Source organism: Cheilinus undulatus, linkage group 11 (genome assembly GCF_018320785.1).
Source record: "Cheilinus undulatus linkage group 11, ASM1832078v1, whole genome shotgun sequence".
Classification (NCBI taxonomy): domain Eukaryota; kingdom Metazoa; phylum Chordata; class Actinopteri; order Labriformes; family Labridae; genus Cheilinus; species Cheilinus undulatus.
In genome coordinates this window covers 22,867,109-22,887,256 of record NC_054875.1, presented here as the reverse complement: position 1 = coordinate 22,887,256, position 20,148 = coordinate 22,867,109, and the positions used below count along the sequence as shown (strand labels likewise).

The following is a 20,148-nucleotide window of genomic DNA, read 5'->3' as shown; positions in this document are numbered from 1 at the left end:
CAGCAGCTTAAAGGTGAATAACATCACAGCACGGGCACATTGTCTCTCCTGCTGCATATTTTAACGGTGTGATAAAGCACCTGTTCACAAGTCATACTTGAAAAGGCACTGTAGTTGTAATTTACACGGGAGAAGGCGGGGTTATTGTGCTAAACTCCGGCGGCCCATTCATTCACAGCCGTACTGCAGAGCACCAGTAGGTGCTGTAAAAAATAGAAAGGAAGAGGGAAAAAAACACTCACATCATATGATCAGGGGTTGCCATGGCAACTGATCCCAGCAGTCAGCCTTTGGAAAGTGAGTCACATGAGTGAATTGAAGGAGACAGGAAACATAGTGTGCATACATGTTGTCGGGTGATGCAGTGCTACTGGGCAGTCTGGGAGGAGGTGAGTGTTTTTTTTCATTTAAGATGTACAGCAGAGTTAGGAGCTATTTCTCAATAAAAATATGAAGCCTGGACAAACTTTGAGCTATATTCTAGAATCAGACAAAATTAGTGTTGAAAAATCACTCATTAGTGCATGTAATATTAGAAGCAGATTCCTCCTCTAATAACCCTTCAAACAGTCTCATATCTAGTTTTAACTCACACTTTCTGACACTTTCTGCTTGCTTTGTTTACTCTCTCTGTTGTTTTTACAAGGAGCTCCCTGATAAAACACTCTATTCACGCTGTACCTCCTGTTTGTCTGGGATCACCCTCACAAGCCTGACTTTAACCCTCTCAGATCAACGCTGTTGTATACAACAAAAAGAGACACAGGTTAAAACAGTTACATAACTTTTGAACCATAAATCTTTGCCACTTACTTTTTTCCCTCTTGCAACCTGTTATTGTGCTGCTCTAATGGTGCTACCACTGCATTTGTAGGCCTTATAGAGGCTTTATAGCAAGCCTGGAACTTGGGTGACTCTCTGGAGTTTTAAAGGATGAACTCCACACCAGTAACTCAGACATTTTATGTCTTTTTATGCCTTTTTTAATGAATTTTGGATTGTTTCTGCCACTAGCAGCTAATGACTTCTAACATTTTGTATCCTACAATGCTCTGTGGCAGGCTGTAACAACCAATGGCATGTCTGTGCATGTCTAGATTATAGGGGAGACATCTTGAATAGCTCATAATAGAGAGAAAGAGAGACAGAGAGTCCGTGATGTGGCCCTCTGTGTCACTGCAGAGAGGAACTGCTTTGAATAATGGCACAATAGAGCCAATACAAAGAAACGCAAGGGCTTCTTTGCAATATGTGTCACAGAATAACATTATTTTTACTTTTAGATCCCCAAGAGCTTTTACAAAACAAATCTTAGTCATTGTTGTTTACTTTGTGTCACACATAAAAATCCTTGAGGTTTAACTTACGTGTAATTGTTCTTTTGTCTTTATAGTCGCATTACTTTTAAAAAATCCAAGTGGCATTACTGAAGCATGCATATTCTTAACTCACACTCATTTCAATATTTTTAAAATACTTCAGAGAGTGGAAAATTCAAAAATAAAGCCCTAAACAGGAAGTATGAGATGCTCTGGGCCACTGCTGATTGGCTACTTTCTGTGACATTTACTGATCTCCACTGATTGGCTGGGAAAAATCATTCTGGTTCTACTGTATCACAGAGAGTTTCCTGATAAAATGTTACAGCCTAAGTTGTCCACAAAAAAAGGATATTCAAGGTTTGACTGTACACCACATGGTTGATGTTTCACAAGCTTTTTAGCACAAAAATCCAGGTGAGACAAAATGGTTTAAAAACATAGCATAGGGCTCAGAGGGTTAAATCAAAAAGCCATTTTCCTCTGCAGTGATACACAAACTCAGTATGAACAAGAAATAAAGCAGTAGAAATAAATCTGTGTTGTCTATTTTTGGAAAATAAAAACAGCCAGTGAGCCAGAAGAAGAAATATTGAGTGTGTAGCAATGGCAGACGGAGCCAAGGGCACAATAAATTGCTGGTGTCAGAGAGAAAAATGAATGTGCCACAATTTATCTACACTTGAGAAACGTCCATTAGAAAGCTCGTTCTTTTTTTCTCACTTTTACTGGTCTACATCTCTGAGGGAAGGACACCAAACTCTGACATGTCTATTAGTTGTTAATAGAAAGCAACACCACTTTAATAGAGGTAAACAGGGCCAGGTTAGGGAGGGAGCACCACTTTAAAGCAATGTGGGGGAATATAAACTGAAGAATCTGCTTTGTTTATTAGCCCACTTTTACCTAATAGTAATCCATCCATCCATTTTCTATACACAGACTATAGACATCTAGAGACAGACAACCAGGCACGCTCACACTCACACCTACGGCCAGTTTAGAATCATCCGTTAACCTAATGAGCATGTTTTTTGGTGGTGGGAGAAAGACGGAGAACCCGGAGAGGACCCACGCATGCATAATAATAATAATAGAGCAGAGAGGAGCGTGTTTTTACTGCTTTAATGTACCTGTTGTACCTTCGTGACGCTATTTTTTGCATCCTGTGATCACTGCAGATGGCTTTGGTAGGGGGGGTCAATGGCTGACGTGCGCACGAGCGGGTGAGTCAAACCTGCGTCAGACTTCGTCGTGACTTGCCATAGTAATTTCTCCGTCCTATGGGGAGCTGCTGTTGCCTGTAATCCACAGCAGCGCAGCTAGAACCACGTGGAAACCAGAGGTGTGAACAGTTTTTCTCTCCTTTTTTTCCCCTCCATTCGTACAGCTGTCTAACCAGTGCTGACTGGAGACAATTTAGAAGCCGTATCCTGCACAAGTTAATGTGATTACAGTAGCCAGAGTTGTGGCAGGCGTTGAGCTCCTGCGTCAGCCTTTACGCACCATGCGCCCTGTGTGACTGGGAGCTCTGTGATTTCGCATCTCTGTGCGCGCAGAGATGTTGCATCCGGAGACGGTGCCTGAATGAAGAGAACCCACGCTCACTGTGGATCCATTCTGTCACGCTGACTCGGACGTGAAACAATTTTCTGCACACTACATAAGGTAAGGATGGCATTTTTGTAGTACTAGTCCTTGTAGATCGTTTCGTTTTTAAGAGTATGAATCGCCAAATCAAGCAGTGATCGTCAAAGCTTGTAAAAATCTGTCGAAATCACTTGAAAGAGAGAAGCTTTAGCCTTCACTTCATCACCTGATTCAATGCTGATTTCGCCGCAGCGTTGACGATGTGCGTCGGTCGCTTGTTAATCCTCCGCCTTTGAGTCGACGCCGCGCCATGTGAGTCCACATTTGGCACGATTGTGACGAAATCCGCGGAGCTGCTGATCACCTGCTGACTTGTACTGGTTTTGTCTGCATTCCCCTCTTTCAAAAGCAGACTCTAATTAAGGGATTCATTTGACCTTGAGGAGGCGTCAGAGGTTATATGCAGACAGGGAGTCAGCCTCAAGCTCTGGTCTGAGGGCCTGTGTGCCTCTGATGGATGCTTGAACACGGCCATGCAGGTGTACTCTTGAGCACCTGTCACCGCTCACGATCAAGTCCCAAAGGTACAAACCTTATGGCCCCATCTCTTGTCCACTGAATCTTAAAATAAGTGTGATGTGTTTCCGATCCCACGGCACCATCACCTCAGCTCTGCCACCATCCTTCGCCCTCTGTCTGCCCTGTCACAGCAACTCTGTGGTATTTGCAATGACCCTTTGGGAATATCATGTCTGTCCGTATGAGATGCAGAGAGGAGAGACAGGCGACCACTGAAGCTGCAGGGATGGGATTTCAATTTTGCAGGAAGAGCCATTGCTTAGCAACCAGACAGGATAAAAGGAGAACCTGCACAGTTACATCATCAACACCAAACTGTGTATAGAGCTTTATAGTCCCAGGAAGAGAAGGGTAGGAGCACACATGCTGTGCACATGTTGGTCACAGGGGAGGACTGGCACCGCTCACATGTCTCTTTAAAGTTATTACACACTTTTATTCCACCCAACATCCTCAGAACGGAGCTGTTATTTGGTAAGCACTTTTGATGTTCCTCAGTTATTTGGGATGAGGAGGACCTGGTATGGTGGCAATCTTAAAATGACACCTTAATGTGCTTTTGTGACCACAAGAATGCAGACCAACAGTCCACAAACAAGGCCAACAGGTCTAAACTCAGCCAATTAGGAGTAATGGTGCAGGGTACCCAAAATCCAGTGTCCTCATGTGAGGAGGCTGGGTTGTAGGAGGATAAAGCACATCCCCAGTTTAGTTTACTCTCATCTTTACTCACTTTTTTAAGTTCGCAGGGGACAGGAGTTCCTCCCACTCACTATGTTCCCCTCACATGAAGACTGAATATTGAGTCATAATCTGTAATAGTGTCTGGAGTTTATGTGAAGTCCTGCTGTCTCTGTAAAGTGCCATCTGCGTCTGCACATACTGCGAACTTTGTGGTGTCTTCTTCAGAAATCAGAGTGAGAAAAGTCCATCTGACAGGCCACTTCATCCTGACATATAAGTAGGAACTGGGACAGTTTGTTCCTAACTATAACCAGTTTTTCCATTCCTGAAAAAATAAATAGGACAAAAAACAGTGTGAGCCATAGCTCAACACCTACTCAACTTAAATTCACCCAAACTCTGCAACTCTGCCAGGAAAAAAAAAAAACGAACATTTCTGTTTGCAAACACGCTCATCATGGCTTCACACCTCTTTCAGCTGTTTTCAGTGATGACTCAGTATTGTGCAGTTGTAGACTGCTGTGGAAAAGGTCACCATCGCTCTCTTTGGATCTGTGTGAAGCTCGTCTCTGAGCCGCTGCTTGTCGTGACTGCAGGGGCTTATTGCCACTGTTGAGGAATGTAATGTGCGTGCTGCTGGTGCGGCCTCTGGGTGGGCTTAGAGTTCGGTCTGCTGGCAACTGTTCTGGAGAAGTCACAGCGAATAAAAACTCAGCTCTGATTTTAGTTCAGCTGCATCTGTTTTAAGATTAAAGGCCTTGTCTGCAGATCAAACACCTCTGGCTTTGATTCTCCGCTATTGAACTGCAAGAAATCTCATCCAGCCCTGCCAGCTGAACTGGAAAACTTTCTTCATAACCTAGATTTTGTCGTTTTCTGCTTCTGGAGCTGCCTTTGATGGCTGTCTGCATTTACAATGTGTTGTTGACCTTTAGTTAATGACCTGATGTCCTTTACAGTAAATGCTAATTCTCTAACCATGCTCTTGAGTAATTTTCAAACACCATTCCTCAAGGATCAAGGGTCCTCTCAAGCATTCAGTCTTTGCAGAGAAAATATACAATTTAATGTGAAAGGTGGTGCAGAGGTTAGAGATAGTCCACAGATATTATAATAGAAAACCTGAAATACCTCACCTGGAATAAAGATCACTTTCACAGGCATCATTAAAAAGCAGAAAACACATTCCTCTGATTCTATACACCAAAGCTAGTTTACCCATGTTGAAGATTATTGGGTACAGAAAGTGGACTCAATGATTAAAAAGTAACTAAGAAATGGAAATACTTATAAGTGTAGTAGTACTATAGTAACATGATCACAAGAAGAGATTTAATCTTCAATCTACAGAATGAGGCAGTAGACATGCAGTTCCAGTGCTCACCTGAGCTGTGCAGGCTAGCGCTGCCATAGTTTATGAAAAGCTGAGCTTGTTGGTGGCTAAAATTCATTGGAGAAGTGCAAAAACATCGTCTCTTCCAAGAGAAGCTTTTTTACAGCTACATCAGAGCTAATAGCAACAGCGGTAGCAGCCATTGTACACACCGGCATGTAGTTAGGCAAGGCATGTTTATTTAAATCACATTTTTCAGCGGTAGGGCAAATCAAAGTGCCTCACACAAGATATGAAAAGACAACGACAAAGGGAAAAAGAAGAACACCAGAAACATTAAAAAATGTTATTAAATCTCTTATAGAATTTTTAATGATAACTCATCGTGTAACATGATTACTGCCATGGAGGGCTGAAGGGATGACAGGTTTTTGCAGGTCAACCTGGCAGTTTCCATTATAAAAAGACTACGAGGGGTTTTTGGCTGTTGCTTATCTGTTCTTTTTATTACCCATGCCAATGAAATCGGCAGGAGGTTATGTAAAGGGTTCCATATCTTTCTTTCTTTCTTTGTTTGTATGTGTACAAGATAACTCGAGAACGGAAAGTCGGATCTTCACCAAACTTTCAGGGAATATTGGGATAGTGACAGGGAAGAATCGATTAGATTTTGGTGATGATCTGCGCACCCGTTTGGTTTTTCTCGGACTTCGAAATTTTGAACACCATAGTAATCAATGGGAGCGTAAGTTCCTCGGTGGTGCTGCTTAGGCGTGGGTCTGCCACCTCAGATGGCCATTCTAGTTGTAGTTGTATCCAATCACTTTAATGCTGCCATGTGATATGCCTGAACAAAATAAGAGTTTTTAACGGGCAGAAAAGCCACCTGATGGGCAAACTCTGATCAGTTTTATGGCCAAACATGAGATAAATTGAGTAAGTAGAATTGAAAGTATTGAGTACATGTATACATAAGAGTTGAAGATAAAATGTTCATTAGTTTTAGGAACATTTAAGTCACTTGTTTTAGTTTTAGTCTAGTTTTAGTTGATAAAAACTAAAAAAAAAAAATCAGTCCAAGAAAAGTGATTACATTTACTGTAAACACTTTTAGTCAGAACATTTATTCTCTGCCTCAATCTGTCACCCAGCTGAGAATAAATCTGTCGTTTTAATGGATTTACCCACATCTGAGAAATATCATGGATTTTAAATGATGACAAAAACTGAATTACACTTACTAAGTCTCATTTTAGTCTCCTTGATGAAAACCTGTTTTACTTTTTGTTGGAATTTTTATAACCAAAGATGTATTTTTAACTAGTCTCATGAAAAAGGTAGTCTACCAACCTTTTTAACCATCGTTTTAGTCGAAGACATTAAGGACTTGTTATTTTAAACATCCCTATCAGCCCTATTTTCTTATGGTGCATCTCTTCCTACACATTATGTTCATCAGGTAATCTTCACAAATGAACACATACAGTGCTTAACAAATGTATTAGACCACCTGTCATATTTGTCTCAAAGACCATCCAGCATCATAAAGTGCTTTAATGCGGACTCTTACATTTTCAGTGAGCTCTCCACGTTTTATCATTTTGAACAGGAATGAGGGATTTCAAACTGAATTCACCCATATTTGAGCCGGCTCTCTGGGCTTCTCTGAGAAGTCAGAAATTAATCAAGCATAACATTCAACCACTAAAACTCATTTTTCTGTTCAGGAATGCAAGTAAATAACTATAATTTGGCATAATAATCAAGAAATATTAATATGCTTTACTATTTTTTCAGTTTTTTTGTAAATCAGTAAATTTGAAAATTCATGGATAACAATAATGATTATATTTTAGCATTAAAAATATCATTTTGGTAAAGAGCTTCTACATATTGGTGTATTAACCATTGCAGAAACATAAAAATGATTTTGTTAATTACCAATGCTGTTAATTTAGGGCAGCTGTGGCATAAACCTTACTTTGGTTAGGGTTAGGGTGGTCTAATAAATTTGTTAAGCACTGTATATTTTCGTCTTTTTTAAGGAACAGCATTTGAACATGAGGCTAGTTCTCCGCATTGATGCACATTTTAGTTTCAGCAGTGCTGGTAATTTCTGTAAACAAGCATTTTTAAAAGAAGACAATATTGTTGTGCCTTTGTCATGATTGAATTCAGACAGAAACATAAATTACAACATATTGACAACCAAAGTAATATTTAAATTCTTAACATCCTCATTAAAACTGTTATGACAGGAGACAGCAGCACAAATCTAGCTGCTCTGTCTGCTCTGTTCTCAAGGTCTGATTTACTGAGTATATCAGGCTAATTATCTTCAAGCACCATCAAAAAGTTTGGCGTCTTTGTGCACTTTTCCCTTGTTTTGCATCTGAAATGAGCCATCAGTCTCTCCCTCTCAGCTGAGCAGAGCTTCACTGTCATCCTAACCAGAGGCTGATCTAGTGGTACCCTGGGCGAACCAGGGCATCTGCCTGACTGGTTATTTTTCTTGTGTGCCATTAATAGACAGCTGTGATGTGTTCTGTTTTGTTTCTTTAAGTATATCTTAACCTAAATTGGATTGATTCTCCTTTGATACTTTAAGGGTGAGGCATATCAAAGCAGCCCTGAATCACTCCAATGTCACCACAGTTAAGCTTCCAAATTTTAATTGGTGCTCTTTCCTCTCCAATTAAAGACTTCTTTGCAGTATGACCAGGTCAAGTTAGTGGTCATGGTTGCATCAATATGAAGTCCTTTTTATAAATGATTTAAAAAAAGATTGTGAACAGAGGCAAACATCAGTATAGGTCAAACAGTGTCAGAATAGTAGATGAGTTTAAATGTTTGTCTTGTTCCCTTAAAACTCCATAGTCCTAGTTAGCCTCTTGTTGATGACCCTTTTATATGAAAGGAAAAAGCTTCAAAATGCACAATTGGGGCACTCTCAGATGGATTTTATGTTGCAGAAAAAAATATTGCAATCTCTTAAGCTTGTGTTTACCACAGGCTTGTTTATTTCAAACATCTAACTAAAAGCTTATTAAAAGTGCCAGAAAATTCAAGACGATTGAACCAGAAGTGTTGAAATGCTTTTTCATTTCTGGGATTTATTCATTACTGCAGCACTTGTTACCTTCGCCAAGGAGGTTATGTGATCGGGTGGGTTTGTTCGTTTGTTTGTTTGTTAGTTTGTTAGCAACATAACTCAAAAAGTCATGGATGGATTTTCAGGAAATTTTCAGGAAATGTCAGAAATGGCATAAGGAAGAACTGATTAGATTTTGGGAGTGATCTGGATCACCATCTGGATCCAGGAATTTTTTAAAGGATTCATTACTATTGGGAGATAGGGCTAATGGCGGAGGTCTGCGCTGTTGCTGCTTTACAACAGGAGATGGTGGACATGAGTAGCAGCATGTTTTGATGTGTTTCTATTCAAAGTTTTGGAGTTTAAAGAGTTTGAAAGATGTACGCCTGGTCAAGGAGGCGAGTCGGAGTGTAACAGAAAGAAAGACAGCAAATTGTAGCGAGAATACTCACAATGCTGGGAGGAATAGAGGAATACTCACGCTCTGCCATGACTGTCAGTCATCCGGTGAGACCATGAGTGCTTCCACCATGACAAGTCCTCATGTAGTGAAGCCAGTGCTTTGCCTCACCGTGTCTCCACCCCACCGGGGAGGGAGTAATCAGCGAATTCGATTTTGGGAGTGATCTGGATCACTGTCTAGATCAAGGAATGTTTTTAAAGGATTCTTCACTATTGGGAGATAGGGCTAATGGCAGAGGTCTGCGCTCTCTGAGTGCTTTTCTAGTTATGTTACTGCATTTCTTGCTGAGAAAAATAACACATTGAAGGACTTTCACCTTACCAAAAAAGGAAACTCTTTTGCGATGAAAATGTCTGTGATCCTATTGATAGCATGTAGTCTACTGTAAATCTACCTTTCAATGTGTTGAGTCTCTCAGAGAGAGTCGGGCTGCAGACCATTCATCTCTGGTGGCGACTGTCACAGACTGTTCTGAGACGCCGTTGTCTCAGATTAGAAATACACGCTACAACTTCAAAATGAAATTGGATTAAACTTCGATTGAGGTTCAGGGTAAGGGTTAAGGTGAGGGTTAGGACACCAAAAGAAAAGGTTTAAAACCTGACCTGCAAAATGTTAAATAAAGCTGAATAAACAGTCTGCATACAGGAAAAAAGCTTGTCCTCCATGAAAACATTCTAATGCAGCCAGCATAGCTTACGTAGCTTCGTTAGCTGTGATATCTGTGTAAACTATGTAGATCACATGGATTATGTAGCTGTAACTAAGCTCACAAAGCAGATTCATTAATGAGATAGCTAAGTTGTCTTTAGTCATATTTGCTAAATCTCACATCACTAAAGCTAACTTAGCTATAGATAACAGAGCTACAAATGGTTAACGTAGCCATGTAGCTTACTTAGCTAGAACTAAACTCACAAAGCAACTAAAGAAGATATGTGAATATGTTATCTATGAAGCTACCTTAGCTCAGTTACTAGTATGTTTGCTAAAGCTCAACTTAACTACAGTTATGCAGATAGCGTATATGCTAGCTTTAGCTAAAGTTTATGAAGCTAAAGCGAGTCACCGGTTGTGTAACTTTTTCTAAAACTGATCTATACATAATTTAATCCCAGATTAAACCTCTGACCTTTTTGTCTGTTTTATTTTTTAGATATTTTTAGTCTGTAATGATTGCATTGTAATTATTTCATGAATTTAACTGCCAGACTTTGTTTATGAATAAAGTTTAAAAATTTTTTAAAAAATCTAAAACTGGAAATACGTTGTACTGGCAAATTAAAGCACTGACTTTCTGAGATATACGGTGTCTCAGATGAACTGAGATCCCTCTCAGTCTGACAACGTTCTACAGTGAAGTTTACAACCCTTTATTTTTAACTCTAAAGCCTAATAGTAGAAATAAAAAAACCTTTACAGTGATGTCATATGCTCATAAGCTGACAACAAACTGGGAAGAGGGACAGAGGGTTAGACACAGAGGGTTAGATGAAAATGATACAACATGCTCTTAAATTAATGTATCACCATGATGTTGTTCTTGTCCCTTTCTTCTTGAAATTCAAAATAACTGTAATTAAGGAGATTGTATGTTTACTTTTTTCATGTTGACAAGTAAGATGGAAAAAGAAAGGGAAAAACAGGACGTTTTCGAGTGACTGATTATTTTCATGCAATTAAACAATTCAGATGTTCTATTTTAGAGGGAAATTACTGTTAATTCAAGAGAAAGTGACTGATAGACTCATTGATCTCATGCTTTGAACTCCTAAGGCAGCATGTGTTATGAGAAAAATGTAGACACTGATGAAACCTTCATGTTTCATGTGTTCCTCCTCTGGTCAGCTGTTCCACAGACAGACTGCATGCTCCTGATCATGTTAATGACATGAATCAAGCCTTGTATAATGGGCTCCGCTATGAAGCGGGCTGTAATTCAATCTGTGAGTCTTATTATCCATAATGAAGTGGATTAGTGAAATTCCTCACTTATGGCTCTAAAGTACTGCACTTTTACTACCATTGTAAAACACTCTGTTTACCGGGCAGCAAACAGGAAACACGCTGCACATGATTCTGAACAAACTGTCCCAGGAATCCACCTACTATTATAATTCGATTTAATTTCAGAAAACAGGGACACATGCACATCACAGCTTCTCAAAGCACAAGTTAAGTCAGGCTGTGAATGATCAAATAAATTATCACAATAGCAGTTTTTAAAATGTTTTTGTAGCCTTTATGTTTTTCAGGAAGAAAAAATCACTTGTTTTGAAGACAAAGAGACAGTTCATGGATCATCAGAATCAGTCAGGTCACTGATAAGCTGTTTTTAGACATGCCTACTACACTAAAAGAATAGGAACAGAGAGTTAGCCGCTATAATGTCCAGACTTTGTTATTTTCATTCATTATTAGTTTGTATGTTTGACTCCTCTTGTGTGTCTCCAACCCTTTATCTTGCCAGGTTAAAGGAATAAGCACATCTTCCCTCCCTTGGTACTGTCCCGCCCGTCAGCCCTTCACCTCAGGCTCTCACCTCCCTCACCGTGAAGGAGCTCTTGTGTTGCCGCCATGCCAAAGAACACTAAAGTGACCCAGAGGGAGCACAGCAATGAGGCGGTCACTGAGTCTGTGGCTGACCTGCTGTCCCTGGAGCACCCTATGGACTATAAGAGCAGTCAGATTAGCATGGGTCTGAGTCCCGGCTCCACGGCACCAGGAAAGGCCCTGCTGCCCTCCCCTGACCCAGACGCTGAGGACGGCAGGCCAGCCTGGAACAACAAGCTGGAGTACATCCTGGCCCAGGTGGGCTTCTCTGTGGGCCTGGGGAATGTGTGGAGGTTTCCCTACCTGTGCCAGAAGAATGGTGGAGGTGGGTGGATTTATTTGTCTTGCTTTTATTTAACCTTTATTTAGCCAGGAGAGAGGCTTGTTCCGATTAAAGATATGTTTTTCAATAGCTTCCTGGCAGGCAGATGCACAGTTATTAAAGTTTCCATACAGCTAAACACACAATGTTAGCTAAATAGATACATTCAAATATATAAGATAAAAAGTAAAGTAGCAAATGCTGTTCAAAAATGCATGCCTGAGTCTGATTCTGGTTCATTTTTAAGCTCACTTTTTCTTTGAATCATAGAAGTCTTGTAACACTTTTTAGCAAAAGTTTTTCTCTGGGCCTCCCATTGTGAACATGTGTGGCTTTGGGGTGTGAGGAATCGTTAAAAAGAAGAAAAAAGCTGAGTCAATTTTGTAAATGTGTGTTTCTTTTATTATTTCTCTAAAGCGCTCAATAAAATCAGCTCCCAGATGGGAAAAGTTAACTTAATAGCTTGTAACCATTTGGATTGTATCATTTTATCCCTGTGTGTGAACATTGGACTTGCATTTTCCTGTCTGCAGTCATGTCCAGGATATTGTACTGTGCCAGAGAACTACTTGATGAGATGTGATTTGATTGAGAAAGCCCACTGGTCTCTGTGATTGGCTTCAGATTTAATGCTGTATTGCTCTATCACATAAAACTATCATTAGCATTACGTAACACAAGGAACACTTCAGCTGCTTACTGCTCTGTATCTTGTCTCAGCCTCTGTCACTGAAACATATTTAAAGCAATGCAGATACTCTTTAAAACATGCTAGACATTTCACTTGACAGCTTCAGATATCCACTTAAATTTGTGTTTGTTCAAACTGCAGCAACACATTAGCATCTTTAAAGGAAATTTTGAACATTATCTTGGACCATTAACAACCAACTTTTCAGCAAAGTGAAGAGAATGTTTGCAAGATGCCAACTGATATTCTAAAGTCAGCAAGTTCAAGTTTTTAAATATGATATGATTGTTCATGTCACTGTATAGTCAAGATTAGTGGTTTTCTATCTTTTTCTGCCCAAGGCACACCTAAGGTCAAGCCAAAATTTCAAGGCACACCAAAACCAAATCGATACAAAATAGTCTCTTTCACGTTGCAGTAAATCAAGAGTATAGCATTAGTTCAGGAGTGCCACTGAGTCAAGTGCTGACATATAACTGAGATCAGCTGATCTCACACAAGCCCTCATCAGCTGACGGCAAGCTGATTCATCCTAAGCACGCTATTGGCAAATTGCACTCATGCTGCCATATTTAAACTGCTTTTGCCTGGCTACACTTTGCTACTCCCTCTGCAAGCCTCTTTTTCAGCCTTCCTCCACCCCAGCTCCTCCTTTATTCTGCCTCTGACTTTATCAGTGTCATAACTGCTAATAAAGAAAAACTATTCATAACCACACATCATGTGTGTTTCTTGACAAAGTCATTCTGACTGAACTTAAGTTATTGTATAGTTGTAGTAATTCCGTATGTTTGTACACGGCACACCAAGACTTGGCTCAAGGCACACCAGTATGCCTTGCCACACAGTTTTAGAACCACTGGTCTAGATTATTAAGATCACTGTTAACTACACTGACACACCAGATTGACTGTTTCATACATCCATGGCATTGGATATACACTTTTTTCACTCAAATACATGTGTTTTGATATGAAATTGGGCCCTCTTTTGCGGCTGTAACAGCCTCCACTCATACCGGAAGGTTTTCCACAAGATTTTTGAGTGTTTCTGTGGGAATTTGTGCCCAGTTGGCTCAATGCAGTCAGGCAGGTAACATTCTCTTGGCATCTGTCAAACTCAGACTTGCCATCTGACTGACAAACAGAAAAGCCTAATTTGCGAGTCCACAGAACACATTCTGTGATTTACACCACTCCATCGGATGCTTGTCATTGAACTTGGTGATATTAGGCTAGCTTGAAGCCCCTGCCACACAGTTTTTTGTGCTTACATTAAAGTCAGTAGAAATTTAGAACTCTTCAGCTGTTGAATCAGCAGAGTGTTGATGACTTTTGCATACCTGCACCTTAACTGTCGTTGACTTTGCTTTTTGTTTTAAGTGGTCTTCCATTTCATTACTGAGTTGCTGTTGTTCCTAAATACTTCCACTTTCACTTCCAATATCACTTACAGTTGACACTAAAATAGTAAGCAGAGATGAAATTTCACTTTCTCATTACAAAGGTAGCTTCCATCAGAGTGCCTGCTTGAAGTCACTGAGCTCTTTAAAACAACACATTTTGTATCACAAATCTTTGCAAATGGAGACTGCATGGCTAGGTGCTTGACTCAGATTCAATCTCAGATTCAATTCAGATTAAATCTCTGCTCTGTCAAATCAGAACGGGAGGGCATGAGTGAATGTAGATATGTACAACTAGAATGCTATTCTCGTGATTTCTCACCTTTAGGAGATTGTAGCTCCATTCTATTTCTTCCTAATCTAAGAGCATCCTATTGCACACCTCTACTAACAGATGTACAACTAATCATTTGACAAGTGTATTTTAGAAAATACACTCTGTAGTTTTGTTATTAAAGAAGCATCATAAATGACTTTTGTTAGAATTTTGTTGGGTTTTTAAATATTTTTTTCTGCACATTTAGCAAGTTCACTTCTATTTCAGTGAACATTATTATCATCACAGACTGTACTGCACCTTTCTCATTTTCAAGTCCTGCTTAATTCACCTTCTGTTGTGTCTGAAGCCTCCTGCATGATGAATTACACCCTGCCAACCAATTAGCACGCTAACTGTGCAAGTCAAGGGGGCCGTCTCCTAAACATTTCTCAGACTGAATATTTGCCGTCAGCAGAAACGGGATGAAATCATTTCTTCCTAGCAAGGGAACATTGCGGGGTCTGGTATATTTATATGAGATTTGGTCTGTTTTTTTGGTTTTCTTGCAGGATTCACAGCCTTCATCTCTTTTTATGATGATTTACCAGTATTGTAGAGAGATTAGAGGGTGGCGATGACTAAGATGGAGGAAGAGGAAGAGTAAATGCTGATTTCCTCAGCTCTCTCACAGACATTGTTAGCTCAACCTTGTGTAGGAGGTGTGTGTACAGAGGGTATTTGAGATGCATGACATAACAGAGCATTATCACATCATTTTAATTGCTGTGTGGTTGTGTGTGTGTGTATTTGTGTGGTTTGTATCCCCTGCTGAATTTGGACTCAGTGGGTGGTGTTGCATTGTCTTGTCTGGACTTGTTCAATCTAGAGATAGGGACTATTGATGTACTATGGTTTATTTCTTTTCTTTCTACGTGTTTTTTCACTGTAGCTAGTCAAGTGATGGCCTCAGCGAAGGTGTGTAAACTTATGGTCAAACATCTACTTTTGTAGAAGGGTTATGGTTATAAATTTCCCTGTAAGTTTACATTTAAAATCAGACTAGGCGATTTGTCCCTGACTGTAAGGATTTGTATTGTTGAATCTTATTGGTCAGATTTTGCCTAATTTCCTTTGTTTAACTCACTCACTTGAGCTACTGGTAACCTAAGATGCTGACGATGGGGCTCCTGACTGGCACCTGATTGTCAGCACCTGTAAGCATGGGCCCTGCTTCAGTGGTCTGTAGGTGTGTGCTCCAGGAACTGGCGTGCCACATTTGACTGATCTGGACTTCAAGCTGGCATTCTGCAAGATAAGTTTTGTGGGCCCTAGTACCATCAATAAACTGAAGGCCAAGTCAATATAACGGAGGATGTCAGAGACAGGCTTCGAAGTGGGCATCCCAAGAAGACGACACCCCAAGAAGACCGTTTCCTCACCCTGTCAGGAACAGTAGGCTGTCTTCTACAGAGCTGCAGCGAAGGTTTGCAGGACGATATGACCGATGGCTCTCTTCCCAGACAATCCAGAACATATTGCACACAGCCAGTCTCCAGTCTCACAGGCCTGCCATGACTGCCCTTCATCATCAGGCCCGTTTGTGCTGGTGTCAGCAACACGTGCACTGGAACCTGAACATGTGGAAGAATGTTATATTTGGCAGTGGGTCCACATTCTGCCTACAGCAGTTGGATCATTTGACCAAAGTGTGGAGAAGATGTGGAGAATGCTATGCTAATGGCTGCACCAGTAGAGTCACATCTTTTGGTGTGGGCATTGTGATGGTGTGGGGCAGCATCTCCCTTACTGGAAAAATGAGGCTTGTCATCATTGAAGGCAATCTCAATGCAGAGAGATATTGAGATGAGATTCTGCAACCGTGCTGTTCATATCTGAGTGACCAACAAAGCCACACTGGGTGACTTACAACAAATGTTGGTTAAGAATGGGATCCTCACATCTCACAGCAGTGTGTGACCAGGCTGGTGACCAGCATGAGGAGGAGGTGCCAGGCTGTTGTGGTTGGGTATAGTTTTTCCACATGCTACTGAGGCTCCTGTTTGTTACATGAATAAATTGTTAAATTGACAGTATGCCTTGTTTCTTCAGATATCAAACGTACAATCCATCAAAGTACACCAAACAAGAGTCAATGGATAAATGAGCTGTTTGGCACTGGCAGAGAAGATCTGACAAATTTTTCATGGGTGCAACTCAAATACTCAGCTCTGCTGCTCATCCCACAAATACATGTTCCTTACAAATGTGGCACCATTTCAAATGTAAATAAACAGGCTTTACACCGTTATAAGATTTATTGCCAAGAAGCGTTGTTACAACAAAGAAATGATCTATCAAACACAAATGTCCTTTTTCTGCTAAGTTTATTTTTGGTACATCTCATACATGTTCTAAATGCTCCTACATGTGTTAGTTTCTTTCCCCTGACGTGTGGAATTGGAAAGCTGTACAGATTTGAAGGCCATATGAGATGCTGCTGCTCCAGTGGCCCTGCGAAATGGGGTAGTCCACCTTAAATTTATTCGTGCACATTTTAAGAAGATTGATCACAAGTCTAAGTTATTTACAGAACTGCATTAAATGTCATATTAAGTGAATGTTTATTCCAATATAGGCCATGAATCATGATTTTTTTAGGAGCACAGTCAAATCTATGTAAACACAGTGATTTAACACCCCCATGTCTCTGAAATAAAATGGTCCTTGTTTTCTAAGCCCTGTTCTGCTGTGAAATTGACAGTCACATGTGGCTTTTATAAGCAAAGGGTTGAATATTCAACTCTTTGGGTTGACCCATAGCCTGAATGTATGGAAACATCCAGAGAACAATCAAAACTGAGCATGACTCATCACAGGATCACACCACCTGTAGGTTTTCTGGCTGTGACTGGCTACCAGTAGCATTGCTAGTGCCTCTGGACTTTTTGCAAAAAGTTCACATTCTGTTGATTTCTAAAGTGCTATTATTCACATTATGATATTAGTTTAATTAAATATTTTTTGATGTGGCTCATGTTTGTTTTAGATTAAAATGAAAGGAGAGAGACGGAGCTTTATTGTTTCTTTTTGCAACCTTCTGGCCCGCTTGAAAAAAAAAATGTATTAACAAACAAAAATCAACAAGAAAAGGGATTGTGTTTTCATCAACACTTTAGACATGACTACTTTATATAACGTATAAGATCTCCTTTTGTTTTGAAAGATTCAAGCTGACGGACTCTGTGCAGTCGTGTATCCTTTAATTCCATTTCTGAGCTTGAATAACAGTCGTTTCATTGTCAGGCTGTTCACATGACCACAGGAATCCTGACTGTCTGTTTCAACTCTGACCTGTTTTTCGTCATCCTTCCCCCTTCATTAGTTTTTTTTTTTTTTTTTTTTTTTGAGGCAGTTAAGGTGTTGATCCTTGTTTATGCATCTATTTATATTAGTATTTAAATCTTAGTCTATATTTGTCCATCCCTGCCTGCATGTTGGAGCTGTTCTATCAATAAGTGGGCAAAGAAGTCAAGATGTCAAGGTTGATTAATGCAGTGATACTCATAAAGGCTGTCCTTCAAATACTGGAAGAACATTTCAGGGTTTTAGGGGCTTTTTCATTTATTTGACTGGCTCCCTTGAAATCAGAGGGAAGGCCTGTCAGTTGTTGCTTACTACATGCCAGACTGTCCCATTCACTGGGCTCTGTCTCATTCATTGCAATCTATGCTCCAAAAGGGGGGAGTGAACTCTCTGCAAAGGAAGCAGTCTACACCAGACCCAACTCGATGGTAGATTCAGCCCCCAGAAGCGGTGCCTTGGTCGTGTTTGGTGACTTGAGTTGCTACCACTGGCACTGACAGGGAGGAATGTGTTGGTCCACATGGCTCTGAACAACTAGATGAAAGCTCCTCAATGCTCCTTGACTTCACCAGCAGTCAGAGCTTGGTGTTAGCTGGATTGGGGTTCCAGAGACCTGATTCGCTGTATTGGACTTTTCAGTGATGGCAGCACAAAGAAGGAGATTGACCATGTACTTGTAGGTGGACACTGGAGGCTGGACCCTGACATTGCGGCTGAGGTGCTGACTCCTGGCAAATGGCTTTCACATGGTGTTTTTTGCAAACTCCAAGCAGGCTTTCATGTATTTCGCACCAAGGAGATTCTTCTGTCTAGCCACTCTGCCATAAGCCCATATCAGTGGAGGGCTGCAGTGATCTGTCCTTCTGGAACTTTACACCATTCCCATTCGGGATCTGTGGAGTGCAGTCAAAGTAATTATCAGGTTCTTGGTCACCTCTCTTACTGAGGCATTTCTCTCCCTGTGGTATTTTATGTTTAGATTGTTCCGCAGTTATGCTGAATTATGACGTCTTTAAGTAAAAACAAAAAGCCCACTGATCCCCTCTCTATCACTTTAAGCTGTCTTCTGCTCTGTGCGCCTGCAGCTCAGAATAGACATCAAAGATCAATGAGAGCAGTCACTCCTATCATGCAGATAATAATACCACAATAAAACATGCCTCTGTGCTTTGCTTTCTTTGTTTTTAATGCCACCCTCTCTAATAGCCCCTCGTGATGAGACCAGTGGTTCTGACTTGGTCAAACGTCTCACTCGCTTATGTTTAGTCTGTAAACAGGCTTCCCTTCCAGCCGTCTGTCAGTCTGGGCTCGTGCTCTCAGGCTGGACTGGATAGTTTTATCACCATGGTGCCCCTTCAAGTGTTGACGTCAGCAAGACTGGATGAGGCTGGAGCCTGCTGATTGCCCTTTGTTGTTTTGTCTGCCCAAAAAAAGATTTTAAAATCTGGTGAATGGAAGTTGACATTAAAGAGGAAGAGAGAAAGAAAATGTGTGAAGATGAGAGAATAAAGAGGAAGCAGTGAAGTAAAAGTGGCATAGAGGATACAGGAAATTGACTCCAAAAATAGAGATGATCAGAAAAAATTTTCTTTTAGCAGTTTTACACTAAGCTTACTTTAGAAACATTCAGAGAGCAGAGGTAGCCGCACAGTCTGACTTTCTATCTCTGTCTCAGGTGCTTACCTGGTGCCATACTTCATCCTCCTCCTCCTCATCGGCATCCCCTTGTTCTTCCTCGAGCTGGCTGTGGGTCAGAGGATCCGGCGGGGCAGCATTGGCGTGTGGAACTACGTCTACCCACTGCTGGGAGGCATCGGGGTCTCCAGTCTGATGGTAAGTGTGCCAACTCTTAGTGGTGGGTATTTTTTACCTTTTGTATCCTTAATGTCCTTAACACAGCGGGCTCCAAGATGTTGAAACAGATTAGCAAAAGGATCCTGAGTAATGTCCTTAAACACTACAGTACCCATGAGCCTCATCTGTGATTTCCAAAGAGATGAATCCAGTAAATCAGAAGATGTTTTCACATTTAATTTCTACAAAAGCGCTGTAAGGAAGCTTCACTGTCATTATGCTTTAAGACATTCATATGAAGTATAATATCAGATATGTGCATACACCTTTCCTTTAAAACCAGTTACAGGTGTGGTGCTGGTCTAGAGCTGGTTCTAGGTTGCTGGTTCAGTCTAAGAACTGTCAGAGAACTGGTTTGCTTTTCCACAGGCTGGAGCTGGCCAGAGAGCCATTTCATTACATCACTGTAAACATCAGTGTGGGTCTCTGTTTTCCCAGCAGCGCTAGTGCTTGTATCTCTTTCCAACTTTTTTTTGGTATTTCATCTGAGGCCAGCGTTGTCAGCTGACATGACTCCTCTCAGGACCCTGACTGCTTTGCTGCTGCTTTCTTACATCTATGTTAGTTTTGCACTGTTCCGATCTCACATGAAGCTTTGTTGTTTACAAATGCTGCTCTTCCTGGTTATTTGTACAGTAC

The 20,148-nt window shown here is 40.7% G+C and overlaps 1 protein-coding gene across 2 annotated transcripts in view; it reads left to right on the top strand.

Annotated features, from left to right (window-relative positions):
- Window positions 1–2,677: 2,677 nt before the first annotated feature.
- slc6a17 (solute carrier family 6 member 17) overlaps window positions 2,678–20,148 on the top strand; it is a 38,816-nt gene continuing 21,345 nt past the window's right edge. For both annotated transcript variants that reach the window (XR_005992607.1, XM_041800119.1), the window contains exons 1-3: window positions 2,678–2,987; window positions 11,533–11,940; window positions 19,331–19,488. Coding sequence is in view for 1 of the 2 variants with exons in the window: in XM_041800119.1 (XP_041656053.1) it covers window positions 11,640–11,940; window positions 19,331–19,488 (459 nt within the window). In the remaining variant the exon portion in view is untranslated. The remainder of the gene's footprint in view (window positions 2,988–11,532; window positions 11,941–19,330; window positions 19,489–20,148) is intronic.